This window comes from Rhinoraja longicauda, chromosome 1 (assembly GCF_053455715.1).
Source record: "Rhinoraja longicauda isolate Sanriku21f chromosome 1, sRhiLon1.1, whole genome shotgun sequence".
Lineage (NCBI taxonomy): Eukaryota > Metazoa > Chordata > Chondrichthyes > Rajiformes > Arhynchobatidae > Rhinoraja > Rhinoraja longicauda.
The window spans coordinates 95658088-95676714 of record NC_135953.1 but is presented as its reverse complement, the minus strand read 5'-3'; the positions used below and the strand labels follow the sequence as shown (position 1 = coordinate 95676714).

At 40.9% G+C, this 18627-nt stretch overlaps 1 protein-coding gene across 10 annotated transcripts in view; it reads right to left on the bottom strand.

The window, feature by feature from the left end:
• The window catches only part of LOC144595271 (calcium/calmodulin-dependent protein kinase type II delta chain), a 225769-nt gene that overhangs the window by 59789 nt on the left and 147353 nt on the right, over positions 1 to 18627 (bottom strand). For all 10 annotated transcript variants that reach the window (XM_078402575.1, XM_078402623.1, XM_078402598.1 and 7 more), the window contains exons 7-12: positions 14407 to 14509; positions 11966 to 12049; positions 9133 to 9227; positions 6858 to 6980; positions 6164 to 6247; positions 1554 to 1596 (exon numbers count right to left, since the gene is read on the bottom strand). In XM_078402575.1, coding sequence (XP_078258701.1) covers positions 1554 to 1596; positions 6164 to 6247; positions 6858 to 6980; positions 9133 to 9227; positions 11966 to 12049; positions 14407 to 14509 — 532 coding nt within the window. The remainder of the gene's footprint in view (positions 1 to 1553; positions 1597 to 6163; positions 6248 to 6857; positions 6981 to 9132; positions 9228 to 11965; positions 12050 to 14406; positions 14510 to 18627) is intronic.

Sequence of the window (18627 nt, the reverse complement as noted above, 5' to 3'; positions counted from 1 at the left end):
AAGGGATCTGTGTCTCTTATGTCCTTTGTTTATTTCTTCATTTTTGGCTTGTGGACATCACTATCAAGGCCAGAGGAGGTGATTGTGAGCTGATTTGAACTGCCTCATCAGGGCCGTTGAAAGAATGACGATTTATTTTCAAGTCAGGATGGTGCACAATTTGGAGGATAACCCACAGGTGGTCATATTTCCATGCAGCTGCTGCCCGTGTCCTTTCTTGGTGGTAGAGGATATGGTGTTGAAGTAGCCTGAGTGAGTGGCTGCAGTGCATTTCAGAGATGATACACACTGCATTGGTGATGGAGAGAGTGAATGTACGGGACTGTGTATGAGCAGCTTGTCCTGGATGGTACCAAAAATAACCAGTGTTTTTGTGGCTGCACTCATCAACGCTTGTAGAGAAGGAAATCACTCTAGAGTCTTTTGGTGAAAGGAATCTGCCTTCTGACCTATGTGTGGCTCCAGATCTGCAAATATGTGGTCGAGTCCTGACTGGCCTCTGAAATGTCACAGCAGGGAACTCAGTGCAAAGGAAATTAGGATTGGCAATAAGTGCAGATACTGTCACATTCTCTGGGGAATAGTAGTGATCATCCTTACTCTCAGTGGCACATACACTCTTGGATTCTTATTACTCACCCTCCTACCAAAGTTTGATGGTTCACCAAAGTCTGCACTTTAAACTCCACAGCCCTTCACAAAATGACTGCATTGCCTTCGCTCTGCTCCACTCTTTCAGGTGCGCTTTTTACAGGTCATTCTTGATGCTCCCACATGTGTTGCCAGACTTGCTGTTGCCTCTGGGGATTACTCTACTCTACCTGGTACTTCTGTTACACCTCACTCTCAATGTTGGTGCCACCTCTTGGCCTATTTCCATTTCAGATTACGAGTATGTGCAAGTTTTTGATGTATATTCTCTAGTTTCATGATCCTTTGAACTCATTTTTTAAAATAATATGTAATTTTCCTCTTATTTATAGAAACTTAAGTTAACTATCCTAATGCTAGCTTCTTATTGCTTCTTATTATTGCTTCTTGTGATGAACTAAATCTCACATTTCAAATATTTTAAAATATTGAATTAACTATTTATCTCTTTTCAGAATCATAAGAACCAATCCTATGGTTTACGACAAGGAAAAACTTTAAAATATCCTAACAAGTACTTGAATACCTTACACAACAAACAATTCATCTAGTAAAAAAGATATTGAAAATATAATCAAAACTGCAAAAATGTATATATTTTTTAAAGGAAACAAACTTGATACAAGACAAAGACCGATAAAATGCATTCTCTGTTCAACATTAAATATTACAAATATCTCTTGCTAGACCAGTCATATTTACATTGATTTAGACACATGAAAAATTATGTGACAATTTAGTATGTATATCATACCAATTTATCATGCTATCTATCTAAATGATTCTAAAATTGCTGAATTCCTATCCCACCACCAATACTGACTGAATGAGGAGACGTTATTTTAAGATATTACTCTGCATAATTATAGCGTGCAAACAAGATTCAAATTTTTCACCCGCACCTGAGAAGTTTCTTGTGGCCAACATTGTTGTGAGAATCGCACCCTGAAAGAGTTTAAAAAAATAAAATATGAGGAACAATAACCAACAATGCAAGTAAATTTATATCAATATTCAACCAGCAGTACATTTTATTAAATTGTTATTTTGATTTTATTTTGTTATGTATAAGTGTTTGGTTAAACTTCTAAGTTTTGATCACGCAATATTTATTGTGTATTCAAGGTAATACTGTAGTCAATCTTGCATGCGTTTGGTCTTCTGGACAAAAAAGGGAAAGACAAGTTCTACTCATGCTGGAAGACTGGAAGATAGCTAATGTTGTGCCTTTAAGAAGGGCTGCAAGGACAAGCCAGGGAAGTACAGGCCAGTGAGTCTGACGTCAGTGGTGGAAAATTTACTGGAAAAGACTTTGAAATACAGATTTATTTGCAGTTTGAAATTCAAGGACTGATTTTGGATTTGCTTTTGAGACATTACATCTGAAAGTCAATTACGTTTTTTTTGAGGAGGTAAACAAAAGGCTTTATAAGGTCAGGGCAATGGATATTATATGCATGGACTTTCTTAAAGCCTTTAACAAGGTCCTACATGGTTGGCTAGTCCAGATGGTTAGAATACATGGAATCCTGGATGAGATTGCTGATGGGATACAAAATTAGCTTGGTGGTAGGAGGCAGTGCATGGTAATGGTGGGCTCATTTTCACCTTTAATCACTGATGTACTGCAATGACTGGATCCTTTATAATTTATCCCACAAGCACACACACACACACACACACACATATAATACACACACATACATATGTGTGTGCATGTGTATGTATATGTGTGTACATATATAAATATATGCACATACATACATGTGTACATACATGTACATATATGATTTGAGAACATAGGTGTCATAATGAGTAAGTTTTGCAGATGAATATGTTTTGCAGATGACCTCAAAATTGGTGGTACAGTGGACAATGAAGATTGCTGTCAAAGGCTTCAACAAATTAGAAATGAACTAGAAGAGTGTGCAAAGGAATGGCAGGGCGAATTTAACTCGGAAGTGCAAAGTGATGTATTTTGGGAAATTAAACCTGGCCAGGACATGTGGAGTCCTGGTGAATCTTGAACAGAGAAACCGTGAGGAATAAGTATACTTCTCCCTGAAAGTGGCGACACAAGTAAACAGAATGGTGAAGAAGGCAGATGGTATGCTTGGATTAATTGGCTGAGGCATTGAGTGCAGGAGTTGGGGCGTCATGTTACAATTGTTGATTAGATCACACTTGGGAGCTATGTGTGCAGTTTTGTTCGCCATGTTGCACGAAGGAAGTTATTATGTAAGAGATAATTCAGAAAAGATTCATGGGAACGTTGCCTGGAATGGAGACCTGGAGTTATATGGAAAGACTGGATAAGCTTGGGCTGTTTTCCCTGATCATGGAGGCTAAAGGGTTAAATAGAGTTTTGAGAGATGGAAGCATCTACGTGGAAGCATCTGCATCCCACCAAATTCCTGCCAACCAATGATCACCCGTTCACACGTTATCCCACTACACACAAGGGGCAATTTACAGAGGCCAATTAATCTACAAACCCACACGTCTTTGGAATGTGGGAAGAAACCGGAGCAACCTGGAGGAAACCCACATGCAGACAGTACCCAAGGTCAGGATCGTACCTGGGTCTCTGGCACTACGAGGCAGCAGCTCTACCGTTGCGCCACTGTGGTGCCTTATTATAGATATTAATAAAATTTTGAGCGACATAATTGTGGTACACAATCACTGCTTTTTACCCAGTGAAGAGGAGTCCAAAACTAAATAGGTTTACTTTAAGGAGAGAGGAGAAAGATTCAAAGAGGATGTGAGATGCAGGTTTTTCACACGGTGGTGGGAGTGTGATATGAGCTGTCAGAGGAAATGATAGAGGTGTATAGAATTGCAACATTAAACAGATATTTGTATAGGTACATATTTAGGTAAGGTTTAGAGAGTCAAGCCAACAATATCTCCCTCAATGTCATTGATGGTATCAAGATAATAACCTCTCCTTCAATGTCAGCAAGATGAAGGAGGTAATCTTTTTCTCTGGGATGAGTAATGGAGAACATTTCCCAATCAGCATCAATGGTGCCAAAGTGGATTGATCGAGAGCTTCACCATCACATAAATATCACCAGAAATCTGTTCAAGACCAACCACATTGAAGCTACAGCCAAAAAGAGCCTCTGCTTCGTCAGCAGACCAAGGATGTTCGGTATGTCTCGAACAACTCTTATCAACTTCTACTGATGCACCATCGAAAGCATACTATTGAGTTGTATCACAGCTTGGTTTGAGAATACCTCTGCTCAAGACCACAGGAAATTGCAGAGAGTTGTCGATGTCCTTCCCATAGACCAGACACCCTACTATATATTCCATCAACATTTCACGCTGCCTCAGAAAATAAGCCAATATAATCAGAGGTTAGTTTCACCCTCGTCATTTCTTCTTGTCAGGCAGAAGATACAAAAGCTTGAAAGCATACACCAAGAAACTCAGGAATAGCTTTTTCCTCTCTGTTACCAAACTGCTGAAGGGTCCTCCCATTAGTTAACAATAAATATGTCAATGATACTAAAGTGGTTGGTATCATAGATACCAAAGATGGTTAAAAAAAATTACAGCAGGATCTCGATTAGTTGGGCAAGTTGGCTGGGGAATGACAGGCAGCATCTCTGGAGAAAAGGAATAGGTCATGTCTTGGGTTGGAACTTTTCTTCAGACACGAGGGGCAATTTACAGAGGCGAAATAACCTACAAATTCACATGTCTTTGGAATATGGGAGGAAACCAGAGCAATCCGGAGGAAACGTACATGGCCACAAGGAGAACATGCAGGTCTGAAGAAGGGCTCCAACCCGTAACGTCACCGATTCATTTTGTTAAGAGATGTTGCCTGACCCGCTGAGTTACTTTAGCATTTTGTGTCTGTATTTGGTATAAACCTGCATCCTTCCTACCTGGGTTCCTTGCTACACACTATCGGAGAGATCATACAGGCTAGGGTTTTATTCCTTGGAGCGAGCTAGGATGAGAGGTGATCTGAGAGAGGTGTATAAGATCCTGAGGGGAATAGATAGGGTAAATGTACAGAGTAAGGGAATCAAGAACCATGGGTTACAGGTATAAGGTGAGCAAGGAAAGATTTAATAGGAACCTGACAGGCAACTTTTTGGTAGGTACATGGAATGAGCTGCCAGAGTTGGTAGTTGAGGCAGGTAGATTTACAAGAATGTTGCCAGGACTAGAGGGCGTGAGCTACAGGGAGAGGTTGAACAGGCTGGGACTCTATTTGGAGTGCAGGAGGACGAGGGGTGATCTTAAGAGATGTATAAAATCATGAGAGGAATAGATTGGGTCGACGCACAGAGTTTCTTGCCCAGAGTAGGGGAATTGAGAACCAGAAGAAATAGTTTTAAGGTGTGGGGGGAAAAAGATTTAATAGGAATTTGTGGGATCACTTTTTCATGCAAAGGTGGTAGGGGTATGGAACGAGCTGCCAGTGGAGTTGATTGAGGCAGGTAATATCGCAACGTTTAAGAAACATTTTGACAGGTACATGGATAGGACAGGTTTAGAGGGATATGGGCCAAACACAGGCAGGTGGGATTAGTGTAGATGGGACATGTGGCCAGTGTGGGCAAGTTGGGCCGAAGGGTTTGTTTCCACACTTTAAGACTCTATGATTCTTGCTACTTGGCCGCATGGCAGGGTTTCTGACAAGGTTTGATTAAGTGTAAGAAGGAACTGCAGATGCTGGTTTAAACCGAAGATAGACACAAAAAGCGGAAGTAACTCAGCTGGCCAGGCAGCATCTCTGGAGAGAAAGAAAGGGTGACGTTTCGGGTCGTGACCCTTAAGTATGTCTGGCAGACTCTCTGTAGTCTCACCCGTTGAAGTCCCTATCTGACGCCTTTGTTGCATTTGATGTACAATTTTTCTCCCATGGGAACAGGCAAACGTATGCTTGTCTCTAAATATCTCATCATGTGCCGTTCGATCCTCTATTTCATTATGCACAAAAAAACAAATTTTCAGATATGTCTCTGACCTTGTGGTTTTAAGTGCAAATCTCAGTGAAGGAATTTCTTCATCTTCTCCAGCTTGCTAAGAGAGTTTCAGTTCTTAGATATCTTATGGGGAAAAGAAGCAAGTGATGTCCAATTTGAAAACCTTTAGCACTCCTTTGGGATTTCTGCAACACCTTACAGCCAAGATTTAATCTTTAAAAAAAACTCCTGCCAATGCTTGATGTCTCAATGTATCTACCCTTCAAGAAATGGGCTACCATTAAGTCATACTTACCAGTTGTACTCCTGCTGGTGTGTCTGGTCAGCAGATGGGATGGCCCTGAATGCTCAGAGCAAACATTTAAGCCGAAGTCAGAACAATCTATGGTGCCATTTGCAATGTAATGAAGGGACTTTGTTTAATACATGTTTTATTTTACGGTGGGGGCCTGTCAAATTGATTTTTTTTCTGAATAAATAAAATTCAAATCAGCATATAAAATTAAATTGAGAAATACAGCTTCAGGTTAAGAGAAAGAAATAAAATAATATCTGACCTTCAGTTTTCTTCTAGCGTTGAATTTTTTTAGGCATTCCACAGTCTCCTGTCTGTGCATGCAAGATGCTACAGTTGATCGTTGCTACAAAACAAACACATAAATGTTTAATAAGTATATGTACATTACATCATAACAATATTTTACATTTAATTACCAAGATTTGTATTTTCCTTCACTCCTGAGTATCCGTGGAAAAGTATTGGCAAAGGCTAACTAAACAATTTGTTGCTGTTCCTCAATCTATTGGATGCCCTCCCCAAATATGAGTCAAACTGTAAGTAACACTGGTAAAGGTGAATCAAAGTAATCATACTTTGTCAGGTAAGATTCAGATTCCTATTTTGGTGTGGAAGTTTGTAAAATGGTCTGTGAAAATCAGATTCAGTGTGATTGGTGAAACTGCAAAGATATTGAACCTCATATCCTTCCATTTATTTGCCTTGGAATTTGTCAGGTTCTGAAATTGTGGAAGACTCCATATAAAGGCAAGTTCTGCAGATATTGAGATGGTCTAACGGGAAGACTTTAAAAATAATAATTAACTCTCACGTTCATCTTTAGTTACATTTCAAAATAATGATCCAGTGCCCTGCATCTGATAGAGTACAGAATTATTAGTAATAAGGAACTGAGTATAGGTTACAAGGGATGACACAGTTGGCAGTGATGCAAACAAAGAGATGGCACTTACACATATCCATGGATGTTTCAGGGCTTCTGAGGCCGTGATCCGTTTGGCAGGGTTGATGGTTAACATTTTATTGATAAGATCTTTAGCTTCTGGAGTGACCGTATCCCACTCTGGTGAAGGGAACTAAAAAACATGCAATTAAAAAGATTTTAAATAAACTGCGCAGACTGAAAATTTGAAATAAATACAAAAGATTATAAAAACCCCATGGGTGCAAAGAGAAACGGAAAATGTTTCAGGTTGAAGACCTTTCATTAGTATTACATGGTAACTGTTTCTCTTTCCACAAATGCTGCCTGCCCTGCTGAATGTTACAAACATTTTCTGTTTTTATTTCAAAAGAGATAAAAAGACAGAGCTGCAGCACAAGCCTTAGCAACTTGACTTTCACCCACACAACACATTTCCAATCTATCTTGGCAATAAATCTATGGTTTGTTTAATAAAAAATTCACTGCAAGGCAGTCTTTTCGAGGGTAAACAGTATAAATGCTATTAATTCCATTCAAAATTAATTGGAGTATTTCACAAAATAAATACAAAGTGATCATGGAAATGATCATTTTGTTGCTGGATGGCTTTAAACTATTTAACATTTTCTAAAAAATGCAGACGTATCTTTCAGTTCTAATGTGCCATTCTCAAACATCACGAGAATTACCTCAGAAGAAATAGAAGGCAGTCAATGCACTGCACTTATAGTCCCCTTAATGTAGTAAAACAACTAAAGGAGGTTAACCAGATACATTCTGGCCGTACAAGAAACATTGATTTAATGGTTGGTCAAGTAGATTGGATGAGATTCCAGTCTTCTCAAGTTTGGAAGTTGAAGCAGTTGTTAGTGATGGAGCAATTGTTCCAGAGTTGGTTCTTTAGAGTTAACAGCATGGAAACAGGCCCTTTGGGACTGTGTATGGTGGGACGGTATGTTGCAGCTGTACAAATCAATGGTGAGCTTGTGCCTGGAATATTGCGCTTAGCTTTGGTCACCCTGCTCAGGAAAGATGCCGTTAAGCTGGAAAGAGTGCAAAGAAGAAACATGAGGATGTTTCCTGAACTTGAGGACTTGTGCTGTAAGAGATTGGGCAAGCTAGGACTTTATTCCCTGGAGCAGAGGAGGCACAGATTTATAAAATCATGAGAGGAATAGATAAATTAAACACAGAGTCTTTCATCATGGTCGGGGAATGAAGAACCTGAGGGGATAGATTTAAGGTGAGAGGAGAAAGGTTTAAATAAAAACCCAAGGGGCAACTTTTTCAAATGGTGGTGGATATATGGACCAAGCAATTAGAGGAAGTAGCTGAAGTGTGTATAATAACAACTTTTAAAATGACATTTGGACAAGCGCTTGGATAGGAAATGCTTAGAGAGAGAATGGGTCTAGTTTACACAGGGCATCTTGGTTGGCATGGAGTTGTGTGTAAGGGCTTGTTTTCATGTTGTACAGCTCCATGACTCTAAATACAATTGCTTTGATAACTCATTTTTTGCTGGATTTAAAATATTTCCTAACTCAGTACTCCAAAGGCCATATTTCTGTGATGCTTCACTATGCAAATTAATTTTACATGATCTCAATATAATTCGACATGAAGCTAGAATTAAATTGATTGAAATCAATTACTTGACTGTTGCTCACTATTTAATCTGTATTGATTTTAAACCACTGTTCTTTTCTCCTCTTACTTCTTGGAAGCGCAGATACCTAAACTTCAGCAATTTGCCTATTTAAATCTTAAGCATTAAACTGGGAATATCCAATCCATTATAGAATAGTTTAGATTCCACAGTTCAAAACACAGAATTCAAAGCCAACCCGAGCACTGAAAGTCCGAATAAAATAGAATATATCAACTACATTATGAGCAGGTAGATCATGCACATAATGCACCAAATAAAAAGTCTAATCAAAACCAAATCAAAAAAAAAATAGTGGCGGCCACATATCAGGGGTTGTCCAGAGGATGAAAACAAGCAACAGTTCTAATTTAGGTGACTTCACAGCACGTTGCTTAATCTGATGTGGAGTCTGAAGAAAGGTCCAACACGAAACGTCGCCTATTCATGTCCATGTCCTCCAGATATGCTGCCTGACTCTTGCACGTTGTGTTTTTTTAAAACTTAAACTACTTAAACTACTTAAGCTACTTAAAAATGATGGCTATTACATTAATTATGAAGCAATCAGAGAAAAATTAAAAGAAAGACTTTAGTGGATTAATTAAACATCTTCAAGTCCTTGAATCGGTGAGAGGCAGTCAATTTTACTCACATCATAAGCACCAGCTTTGATCTGTTGGTACAGTCTGTGCTGATCTTCATCCCAGAAAGGAGGGTACCCAACTAGCAGTATGTACAGAATAACACCTGCAGAAATTAAGGATATACTAATATGTCTCACTGCATTAGTGAGCAAAAATATAGCCAAGCTGTCAACCCTTAGTAATTAAGTTTAAGAAAACATAGAATCAATACTTAATTTAAAAAATACTCAGCTCAATTATGGCTGTCATCAACTTAGTTTGAATTATGGAAGTGCACATATTCTCTAGCTCATTGAAGCAGCCTTGCTGCAAAATGAAAGCTGGAGTCACCAGGAGCGGAGAACCAAATCAATACCAATTATCTCGACCTTTCACTTTCTAGAAACATAGTGTTGATGGTCTGAATTTTCAGTTACCGAATACCCACAACAAAAGAAATTGATCTCAAAAATCACTGTAGCCTCGATTAATTATACAACATCCTTATACAGATTCTATATAGAACTCCAGACATGCGAGACATGACTGCTGCTGTTTAGTTTAGCTTAGTTTAGAGATACAGTGGGGAAACAGGCCCTTCGGCCCACCGAGATCATGCCGACCAACGATCACCCGTATACTAGTTCTATCCTACACATTATGGACAATTTACAGAAACCAATTAGCCTACGAACCTGCCGTCTTTGGAATATTGGAGGAAACCGTAGCACCCGGAGAAAACTCAGAAGGTCACCGGGAGAACGTACAAACTCCTTACAGACAGTACCCATAGTCAGGATTGAACCCGGCGCTGTAAGGCAGCAACTCTACCACTACGCCACTATGCTGCCCCTTATTTCCAAAGCTCTTGCTGATGTTCATCATTGTCAACCCCTGGTTGCCAAAGTATTACAGCATTTGCTCCACCCATGTTGTTGTGGTTTGAAGATAGCAAAGTGGTTTTCATCTCCAAAATTTGAAATCTGAACTGAAAGTTTAACATTTAGCTCTAATTGTATGCAAATTTTCTCCAATATTCCCTCAACAACTTCCCACCAAAGGTTCCAAAACCTTTCACAGTTTAATGCAAGAAAACAACAGTAAATCAGAGTCAGAGATTTATACAGCGCAGAAACAACCTGTTTTGTGAGGTAGACACAAAATGCTGGAGTAACTCAGCGTGACAGGCAGCATCTCTGGAGAGAAGGAGTGGGTGGCGTTTCGGGTCGAGACCCTTCTTCAGATTGATGTCAGGGGAGGGGGCAGGACAAAGATAGAATGCATTCGGAGATAATAAGTGGGAGAACTGGGAAGGGGGAGGGGATGGAAAGAGAAAGCAAGGGCTATCTGAAGTTAGAGAAGTCATACGCTGGGGTGCGAAATATGAGGTGCTGTTCCTCCAATTTGCGCTGGGCATCACTCTGACAATGGAGGAGGCCCAGGGCAGAAATGTCAGATTGGGAATGGGAGGGGGGGGGGGGTTGAAGTGCTGAGCCACCGGGAGATCAGGTCGGTTAAGACGGACTGAGCGGAGGTGTTCAGTGAAACGATTGTCGAGCCTGCACTTGGTCTCACCGATGTAGAGGTTGACACCTAGAACAGTGGATACAGTAGATGAGTTTGGAGGAGGTGCAAGTGAGCCTCTGCCTCACCTGGAAAGACTGTTTGAGTCCTTGGATGGGGTTGAGGGGGGAGGTAAAGGGACAGGTGTTGCATCTCCTGCAGTTGCAGGGGAAAGTTCCCGGGGAGGGGTTGATTTGGGTGGGAAGGGACGAGTTGACCAGGGAGTTTCGGAGGGAATGGTCTCTGCGGAAAGCAGAAAGGGGTGGAGATGGGAAGATGTGGCCAGTTGTGGGATCCTGTTGGGAGTTGGCAAAAATGTTGTGACGACACAGCATATAATCCTGCAGTAGGACCTCCTTGCTCCTACACTCAAATCCTCTCGCTATGAATGCCAACATGCCATTAGCTTTCTTCACTGCCTGCTGTGCCTGTATGCTTACTTTCAGTGACTGATGTACAAGGACACCTAGGTCTCGTTGCACCTTCCCTTTTTATAATCTGACACCATTCAGAGTCTGAAGAAGGGTCTCGACCCGAAACGTCACCCATTCTCTCCAGAGTCGATAACCTCACATTTATCCACATTATACTGCATCTGCCCACTCACTCAACCTATCCAAGTCACCCTGCAGCCTCATTATCATCCTCCTTGCAGCTCACACTGCCACCCAGCTTTGTGTCATCCGCAAACTTGGCGATGTTACATATAATTCCTTTGTCTAAATCGTTAATATATACTGTAAATAACTGGGGTCCCAGTACTGAGCCTTGCGGCACCCCAATAGTCAATGCCTGCCATTCTGAAAAAGACCCGTTAATTCCTACTCATTGCTTCCTATCTGCCAACCAGTTCTCTATCCATGTCAATACCCTACCACCAATACCATGTGCTCTAATTTTGCACACTAATCTCTTGTGTAGGACCTTGTCAAAGGCTTTTTGAAAGTCTAGATACACCACATCCACTGGCTCTCCCTTATCCATTCTATTTGTTATATCCTCAAAAGATTCCAGTAGATTAGTCAAGCATGATTTCCCCATCATAAATCCATGCTGACTTTGACCGATTCTGTCACTGCTTTCCAAATGCGTTGCTATTACATCTTTAATAATCGACTCACAATCTTCCCCACAACCAATATCTTACTCCAGAGCCGCCAAAAGGGACCAAAGGCTTATTCCTGCTTCAAGTTATTTGGGCTCTTTTCTATATATCTTTGTATTGATAAGGGTAAAAAACAATTGGCAAAACTGCTTTTTGCAGTTGATGTAATGATTGAAACAATGCATTTTACTTACCACAAGCCCACATGTCAACTGGCTTTCCATATGGATCTTTTCTTAAAACCTCAGGAGAAAGGTATCCTGGTGTACCAGCAAATCCTGTGGATTATTATGAATATAGAATTTGATATCAGTCAACTTTTCACATTGGTAAACTGTTTAATACACGTATCACTGCATTTTCCACTTCACAAGCATACAAATTATTCATCCAATTTTTACGTGAATGATTATATTCCAGTAATTTTCATAAATAATGGCCATCTTAATAGCTTAAAGTTTTTGTGTCTGCTAAAAATACTAAAGTCTATACATTACATGGTTTAATAGGATATCATTGCACTCGTGTCAACAGAAGTGATTACTTGCCAATTTCAAAGGCCACGGGTGGAAGAGGTCAGTGTCTGCGGGGAGGAAGGAGGAGGCAGTGGTGGAGGGGGGAGTGGACAAAGTGACGGCCAACAGGAAGAGGCGGCAGCTGGTGTGAGGGGAGGGAGCCCCACGGTGACCGAGCTGGTCCCATCGGTTGGCCAGGGGCTACAACATGAGCTGCAACAACAACCGTGTCAACAGGACAGTGTGGCAGCTGGTGAAGAAAGGCTCGCTGGTGCAGACCAACGGCATCGTGCCTGGTTTTAAGGTGAGACGACACAAAGTGTTCGAGTAACTTGGCAGACTGAATCAGACTGAAGAAGGGTCCTGACGCATAATGTAATCTATCCATGTTCTTCAGAGATGCTGCCTGACCCACTGAGTTATTCCAGCACTTCACTTTGTTTGGTGTATTAACCCACATCTGCAGTTCTTTGTTTCTGCCTCGTTTTAAGGTGATTGCGACTTGCATAACATTTGACTTATAGAAGGGATTATGGAACGAGGAATAGAGAGGAAGGTTGTCAAAAGACAGAGTGGAAGGTGCCTGAATTTGGCTGCCGGGGAGCTGGTGGAAGCAGATATAATAGTTTCATTTAAGAGTCATTTAAATAGACGCATGAACAGGCTGTGGGCAGAGGAACAATATTCAGGTACATGGGATTAGCTAAAGAAGACAGCATGAACAGTATAGACATTGTGGGCTGGTCCTGTCCTGTACTGTTCTATGTTCTATGTTCCATGGGTTGGGTCCTGAGAATTACAATGATGAGAACAGTCACCACAGAATTAAAAAAAAGATCCCTCGTGTAAATTCACTAATCGATAGCTTACCAAAAATACATGGAAGGTGCACAGATGTGAACTGTTAACTGGTATTAATCTGCATTTTGTGTCAATCACTGATTAATGTCTGTTGTTCATTGACTACAGCTTGGCGTTCAACACCAGCATCCCCTCCGAACTTGTTATCAAGCTCAGGGAACTGAGCATTCCTTTAGCAACTGGATCTTTGACCCCTCATTAACAGAACAGAATCGGTATGGATTAGCAATCACACTTCCTCCTCAATAATCATCGGCACAGGGCTGTGCTTCAAGGCCCAAGGCTTCACACTTCAAGGCTGCGTGCTCAGCTCTGTGCTCTACTCACGACTGTGTAACCAGACACAGTTCCAACTCCATCTTTAAATTTGCTAACACCGCCCTTGCTGGATAAATTATGGATAATGACGAGTTAGAATAGAGAAGGCAGATCATCTGACTGAATGGGGCCAGAACAACCACATTGCTCTCAACAACTATAAAAGCAAGGAACTGATTGTTAATTTTAGAAGAGAAAGGCCAAGGATCAGCAAACCCGTCTTCGTTGACGGGTTGGTGTGGAGAGAGTTCAAGTTCCTGGACGTGCATATCTCTGAAGTTCTGTCCTGGATCCCATCACATTGATGCAATCTTAAAGAAAGCCCATCAATGCCTCTACTTCCTTAGAAGATTTTGGAGATTAGGTATGTTGGTAAATACTCTCTTGAACTTCTACAGGTGTACATAGAGAGCACATTGACTGGTTGCTTCATGGCCTGGTTCAGCAAATCAAACGCCCAGGAACGGAGGAAATTGCAAAACACTGCCCAGTCCATCATGGGTACTGTCTTCCCCACCATAAAAGGGATCTATAGGAAGCGCTGCCTCACAAAGGCAGCCAACATCTTCAAGGACCCACACAATCCTGGCCACACTTGTTTCACTGCTGCCATTAGGAAGAATATATAGAAGCCTGAAAACTGTATCATCCAGGTTCAGGAGCAGCTTTTTCCCTACAACGATTAGGCTATTGATCACTCTGAATCCAACTAAACTCCGAACTACCTTAATCGCACTAGGGACTTTGGGCTTTGTTTTTGTGCGATACTGATGTTTTTATTTATTAAACTTTATGTTGTTTATTATAGTCTTGACTGAGTACTATGTTTACATACCTGTTCTGCTGCTACTAGTAAAAATGTCATTGTTCCATTTCAGGACATATGACAATAAACATGCTTGACTCTCAACTCTTGAAATTGACTGTATAAATATACTCACCAAACCATGCCTGCTGTTCACCTTGGACTTCAATAGCTAATCCAAAATCTGCCAGCTTCACAGCTGCTCCCTTCATTTTGCTAGCTAAGAGCAAATTCTCTGGCTTCATTTTTTAAAAAGTGGAGGAAAGAATATGATTTAGAAAATCTTTAAATTATAATCAATCTTAGGTATTACATAATAAACTCTTATCATCAAGCAATATATTCATACTCAATAATTCTCCACTAAATGGTCACTAAAGTATCACTGATCAGAAGTTTCGCTTGTTTTGCTAAGCAGGTAATCTACCCAATAAACCACTTTCCGTGATCAACTTTTGTTGTTATTCCAATATTATATCAACAGCACATAAAATGGAGAGCTTAAAACTAAATATTGAAAAACTCTGTGACTGTTCGCCAATAGTCAATCCATGATATTATCTCAAATTTATTTAGTTTGTGTCTCAAACCCAATATTCCAACTTTAAAGGTGTCTCAAGTGCTTGCCTTATGTTTAGAAAGAAAAATATATATTCTGCATTCACAAATCTTATCGTTAATTGGTGATTACTGGAACAAATCTGGTAAAACAGCACAAGAACCATTGGTTTATATGCAAAAAAAGTCCAATGAATGTTAATCAACATTTTGCTAAATATAAAGGAGTGAATCAGTATGTCAGGGTTATTAATTTCAAAGATTGAATTCTGCGATTCTTATTATAAATTAAAAGCTACTTATAAGTTTACATTTTATCTGGATCAATACTCTAGTTTTTTAGAAATTCCATAAATTGGTTTCTATTGAGCTTATTCATGAAGAAGGGTCTCGAACCAAAACGTCACCCATTCCTTCTCTCCAGAGATGCTGCCTGACCCGCTGGGTTACTCCAGCATTTTGTGTCTACCTTTCAACTTATTCATGGCATAGTTATTTTAAAAATTAAACACATAACATGACAGGGATTGAAAATCCTTGTAATTCTCTGACTCAGAGGATCATGGACGCTGTGCTATAGAATAGATCTTTCACAACTCAGGAACCAAAAAATATCAAGATTGGGAAAATAAGTGCACAAGGAGTTTGTAAACTTCAAATTCTGCCTATTCAATAATTCTTTTTTGATTGCCCAAATCACAAAAAAATAAATGTAACCTGTTACACCAGCCAAGAAATTAAACAATTGCAATTCAGAACATGGAAGCTGGTAAAGGTTAATCATGTATGAAATCATAATAGCACAACAATAAAATGATTTAACTCTGTGGAATACACATCACTGCCAATAGTTCACTTGTTCAGCAGCATGGTTAATGTCAATCTCAGGTTGAAGAATCAAGTATCTACAGTCATACATGGTCCACTACAAAGCTTATTTGTATACACGTAATTAATTTGATTTTTTGGAAGAATTCCCAAAATATTTTCTACATATTACTTTCTCCAAATTAAATAAGCCCTGTTAATATACAATCTCATTGAAGGGACAGTTTGGGCTAAATATGCCTTCCATTGACTCCATCCACACTTCATGCTGCCTCTGCAAAGCCGCCAGCAGAATCAAGGACCAGTCTCACCCTGGTCATTCCTTCTTCTCCCCTCTCCTATCAGGCAAGTATTCAAGTTTGAAAATGCACACTAACAGATTCAGGGACAGTTTCTTCCCAGCTGTTATCAGGCAACTGAACCGACTTGAAAGCAGTCCTGACCTCCCATCTACCTTATTGGAGAACTTTGAACTATCTTTAATCGGACTTTATCTTGCACTAAATGTTGTGAAATAATTCAATTGGCATTGGGGGACTTGAGTTGAGGACTTGAGCCACGTGCTGGCAGTATCCCACCGAGCTGTGGCCAAGCCCACCAGCAGGCCCAACTCACCTGCCACTGAACCTGCTTGCCGCGGACAGGGGACCAAGGATCGAGGTTAGAGGAGCCGCCAATGGCCAGCCGCCGACACACTTGAGGCCCTGCCCGCCGAGGATCACTCAGCGAGGAGGGACGCGCGAGCAACCGCTGAGAGCCGAGGGGTCACCGAGAGTGGAGGGGGAGACACGGCAGAAGACCGTCAAGAACGAAGTGAGGGGACCCGGCCGTGGGTCACCGGCTGCCATGTGTAGCAGCAGCAGCCCTGGTTCAGCGCTGCAAGCAGAAGATAAGTCTGTTTGACTAACTTGATGTAACTTTGTCAGCGCCAGAAATGTTGCAACTCTTGTGTACTGCCAAGGTGATGTCTGCTGTATGATTTAACCAAGTTGTATGCAAAACAAAGCATTTCACATGTGACAATAAAGTATCTTTGAATCATTGGAAAAGAATGTACCAGATAGTTTTCCCTGGAACAAAGAAGGCATAGATAGCTAGAGTCTGTTTTGCAAGGTCGGGGGTGTCTAAAACTAGTGGGCATAGGTTGAAAGGTAAGAGGGAATTGGTTTCTACCCCTCCCTGAGGGATAGATTTTTCACAAAAGACATAGGTATCTGGAATGCAAAGAAAAGTGGATGAGCTTGAGGCTCAGTTAGAGATTGGTAGATATGACATTGTGGGGATTACAGAGACGTGGCTGCAGGAGGATCGGGGCTGGGAACTGAATATTCATGGTTATACGTCCTATAGAAAGGACAGGCAGGTGGGTAGAGGAGGTGGGGTAGCTCTGTTGGTGAGGGATGAAATTCAGTCCCTTGCGAGAGGTGACAAAGGGACTGACGATGTAGAGTCGCTGTGGTTAGAATTGAGGAATTGTAAAGGTAAGAAGACACTAATGGGAGTTATCTACAGGCCCCTAAACAGTAGCCTGGACAGGGGGTGCGAGCTGCAGCAGGAGTTAAAATTGGCATGTAACAAAGGTAAAGCCACTGTGGTTATGGGAGATTTCAATATGCAGGTAGACTGGGAAAATCAGGTTGGTTCTGGATCCCAAGAAAGGGAGTTTGTAGAGTGCCTCCAAGATGGATTCTTAGAGCAGCTTGTATTGAAGCCAATTCTGAATTTAGTGTTGTCTAATGAACCAGATTTAATAAGGGAACTCAAGGTAAAAGAACCGCAGTGTTGCAGTTGAACAAAGGGGACTATGAAGGAATGAGAGAGGAGCTGGCTAAGGCCAACTGGAAAAGGATCCTAGCAGGAATGATGGTGGAACAGCAATGGCAGGATTTCTGGGCAAAATCCAGAAGATGCAGGATCATTTCATTCCAAAGAGGAAGATAGATTCTGAGGGGAGTAAGAGGCAACCGTGGCTGACAAGGGAAGTTAGGGATGGTATAAAACGAAAATAAAAGATGTATAACATAGCAAAGAGTAGCGGGAAGCCAGAGAACTGGGAATCTTTCAAAGGACATCAGAAGGTAACAAAAAGGGCAATAAGGGGTGAAAAGATGAAGTACAAAGGTAAGCTCGCTAAGAATATAAAGGGTAGTAAAAGCTTCTTTAGGTATGTTAAGAGAAAAAGATTAGTAAAGACAAATATGGGACCCTTGAAGGCAGAAACAGGTGGAATTATTCTGGGGAACAAAGAAATGGCAGAAGAGTTGAACAGGTACTTTGGTTCTATCTTGACTAAGGAAGATACAAACAATCTCCCAGATGCACAGGAGGACAGAGGATCAAGGGAGACAGTAACTGAAAGAAATTTGCATTAGGTGAGAAAAAGTATTGGGTAGACTGATGGGACTGAAGGCTGAAAAATCCCCAGGACCTGATGGTCTGCATCCGAGGGTACTCAAGGAGGTGGCTCTAGAAATAGTGGACGCATTGGTGATCATTTTCCAATAGATTCAGAATCAGTTCCTGTAGGATTGGAGGGCAGCTAATGTTATCCCACTTTTCACGAAAGGAGTGAGAGAGAAAACGGGGAATTTTTGACCAGTTAGCCTGACATCAGTGGTGGTTAAGATGCTGGAGTCAATTATTAATTTGGTCTCCAAATTTGAGGAAGGATATTCTTGCTATTGAGCGCGTGCAGCATAGGTTTACTAGGTTAATTCCCGGAATGGCGGGACTGTCATATGTTGAAAGACTGGAACGACTAGGCTTGTATACACTGGAATTTAGAAGGATGAGAGGGATCTTATCGAAACACATAAGATTATTAAGGGGTTGGACACGTTAGAGGCAGGAAACATGTTCCCAATGTTGGGCGAGTCCAGAACCAGGGGCCACAGTTTAAGAATAAGGGGTAGGCCATTTAGAATGGAGATGAGGAAAAACTTTTTCAGTCAGAGAGTTGTAAATCTGTGGA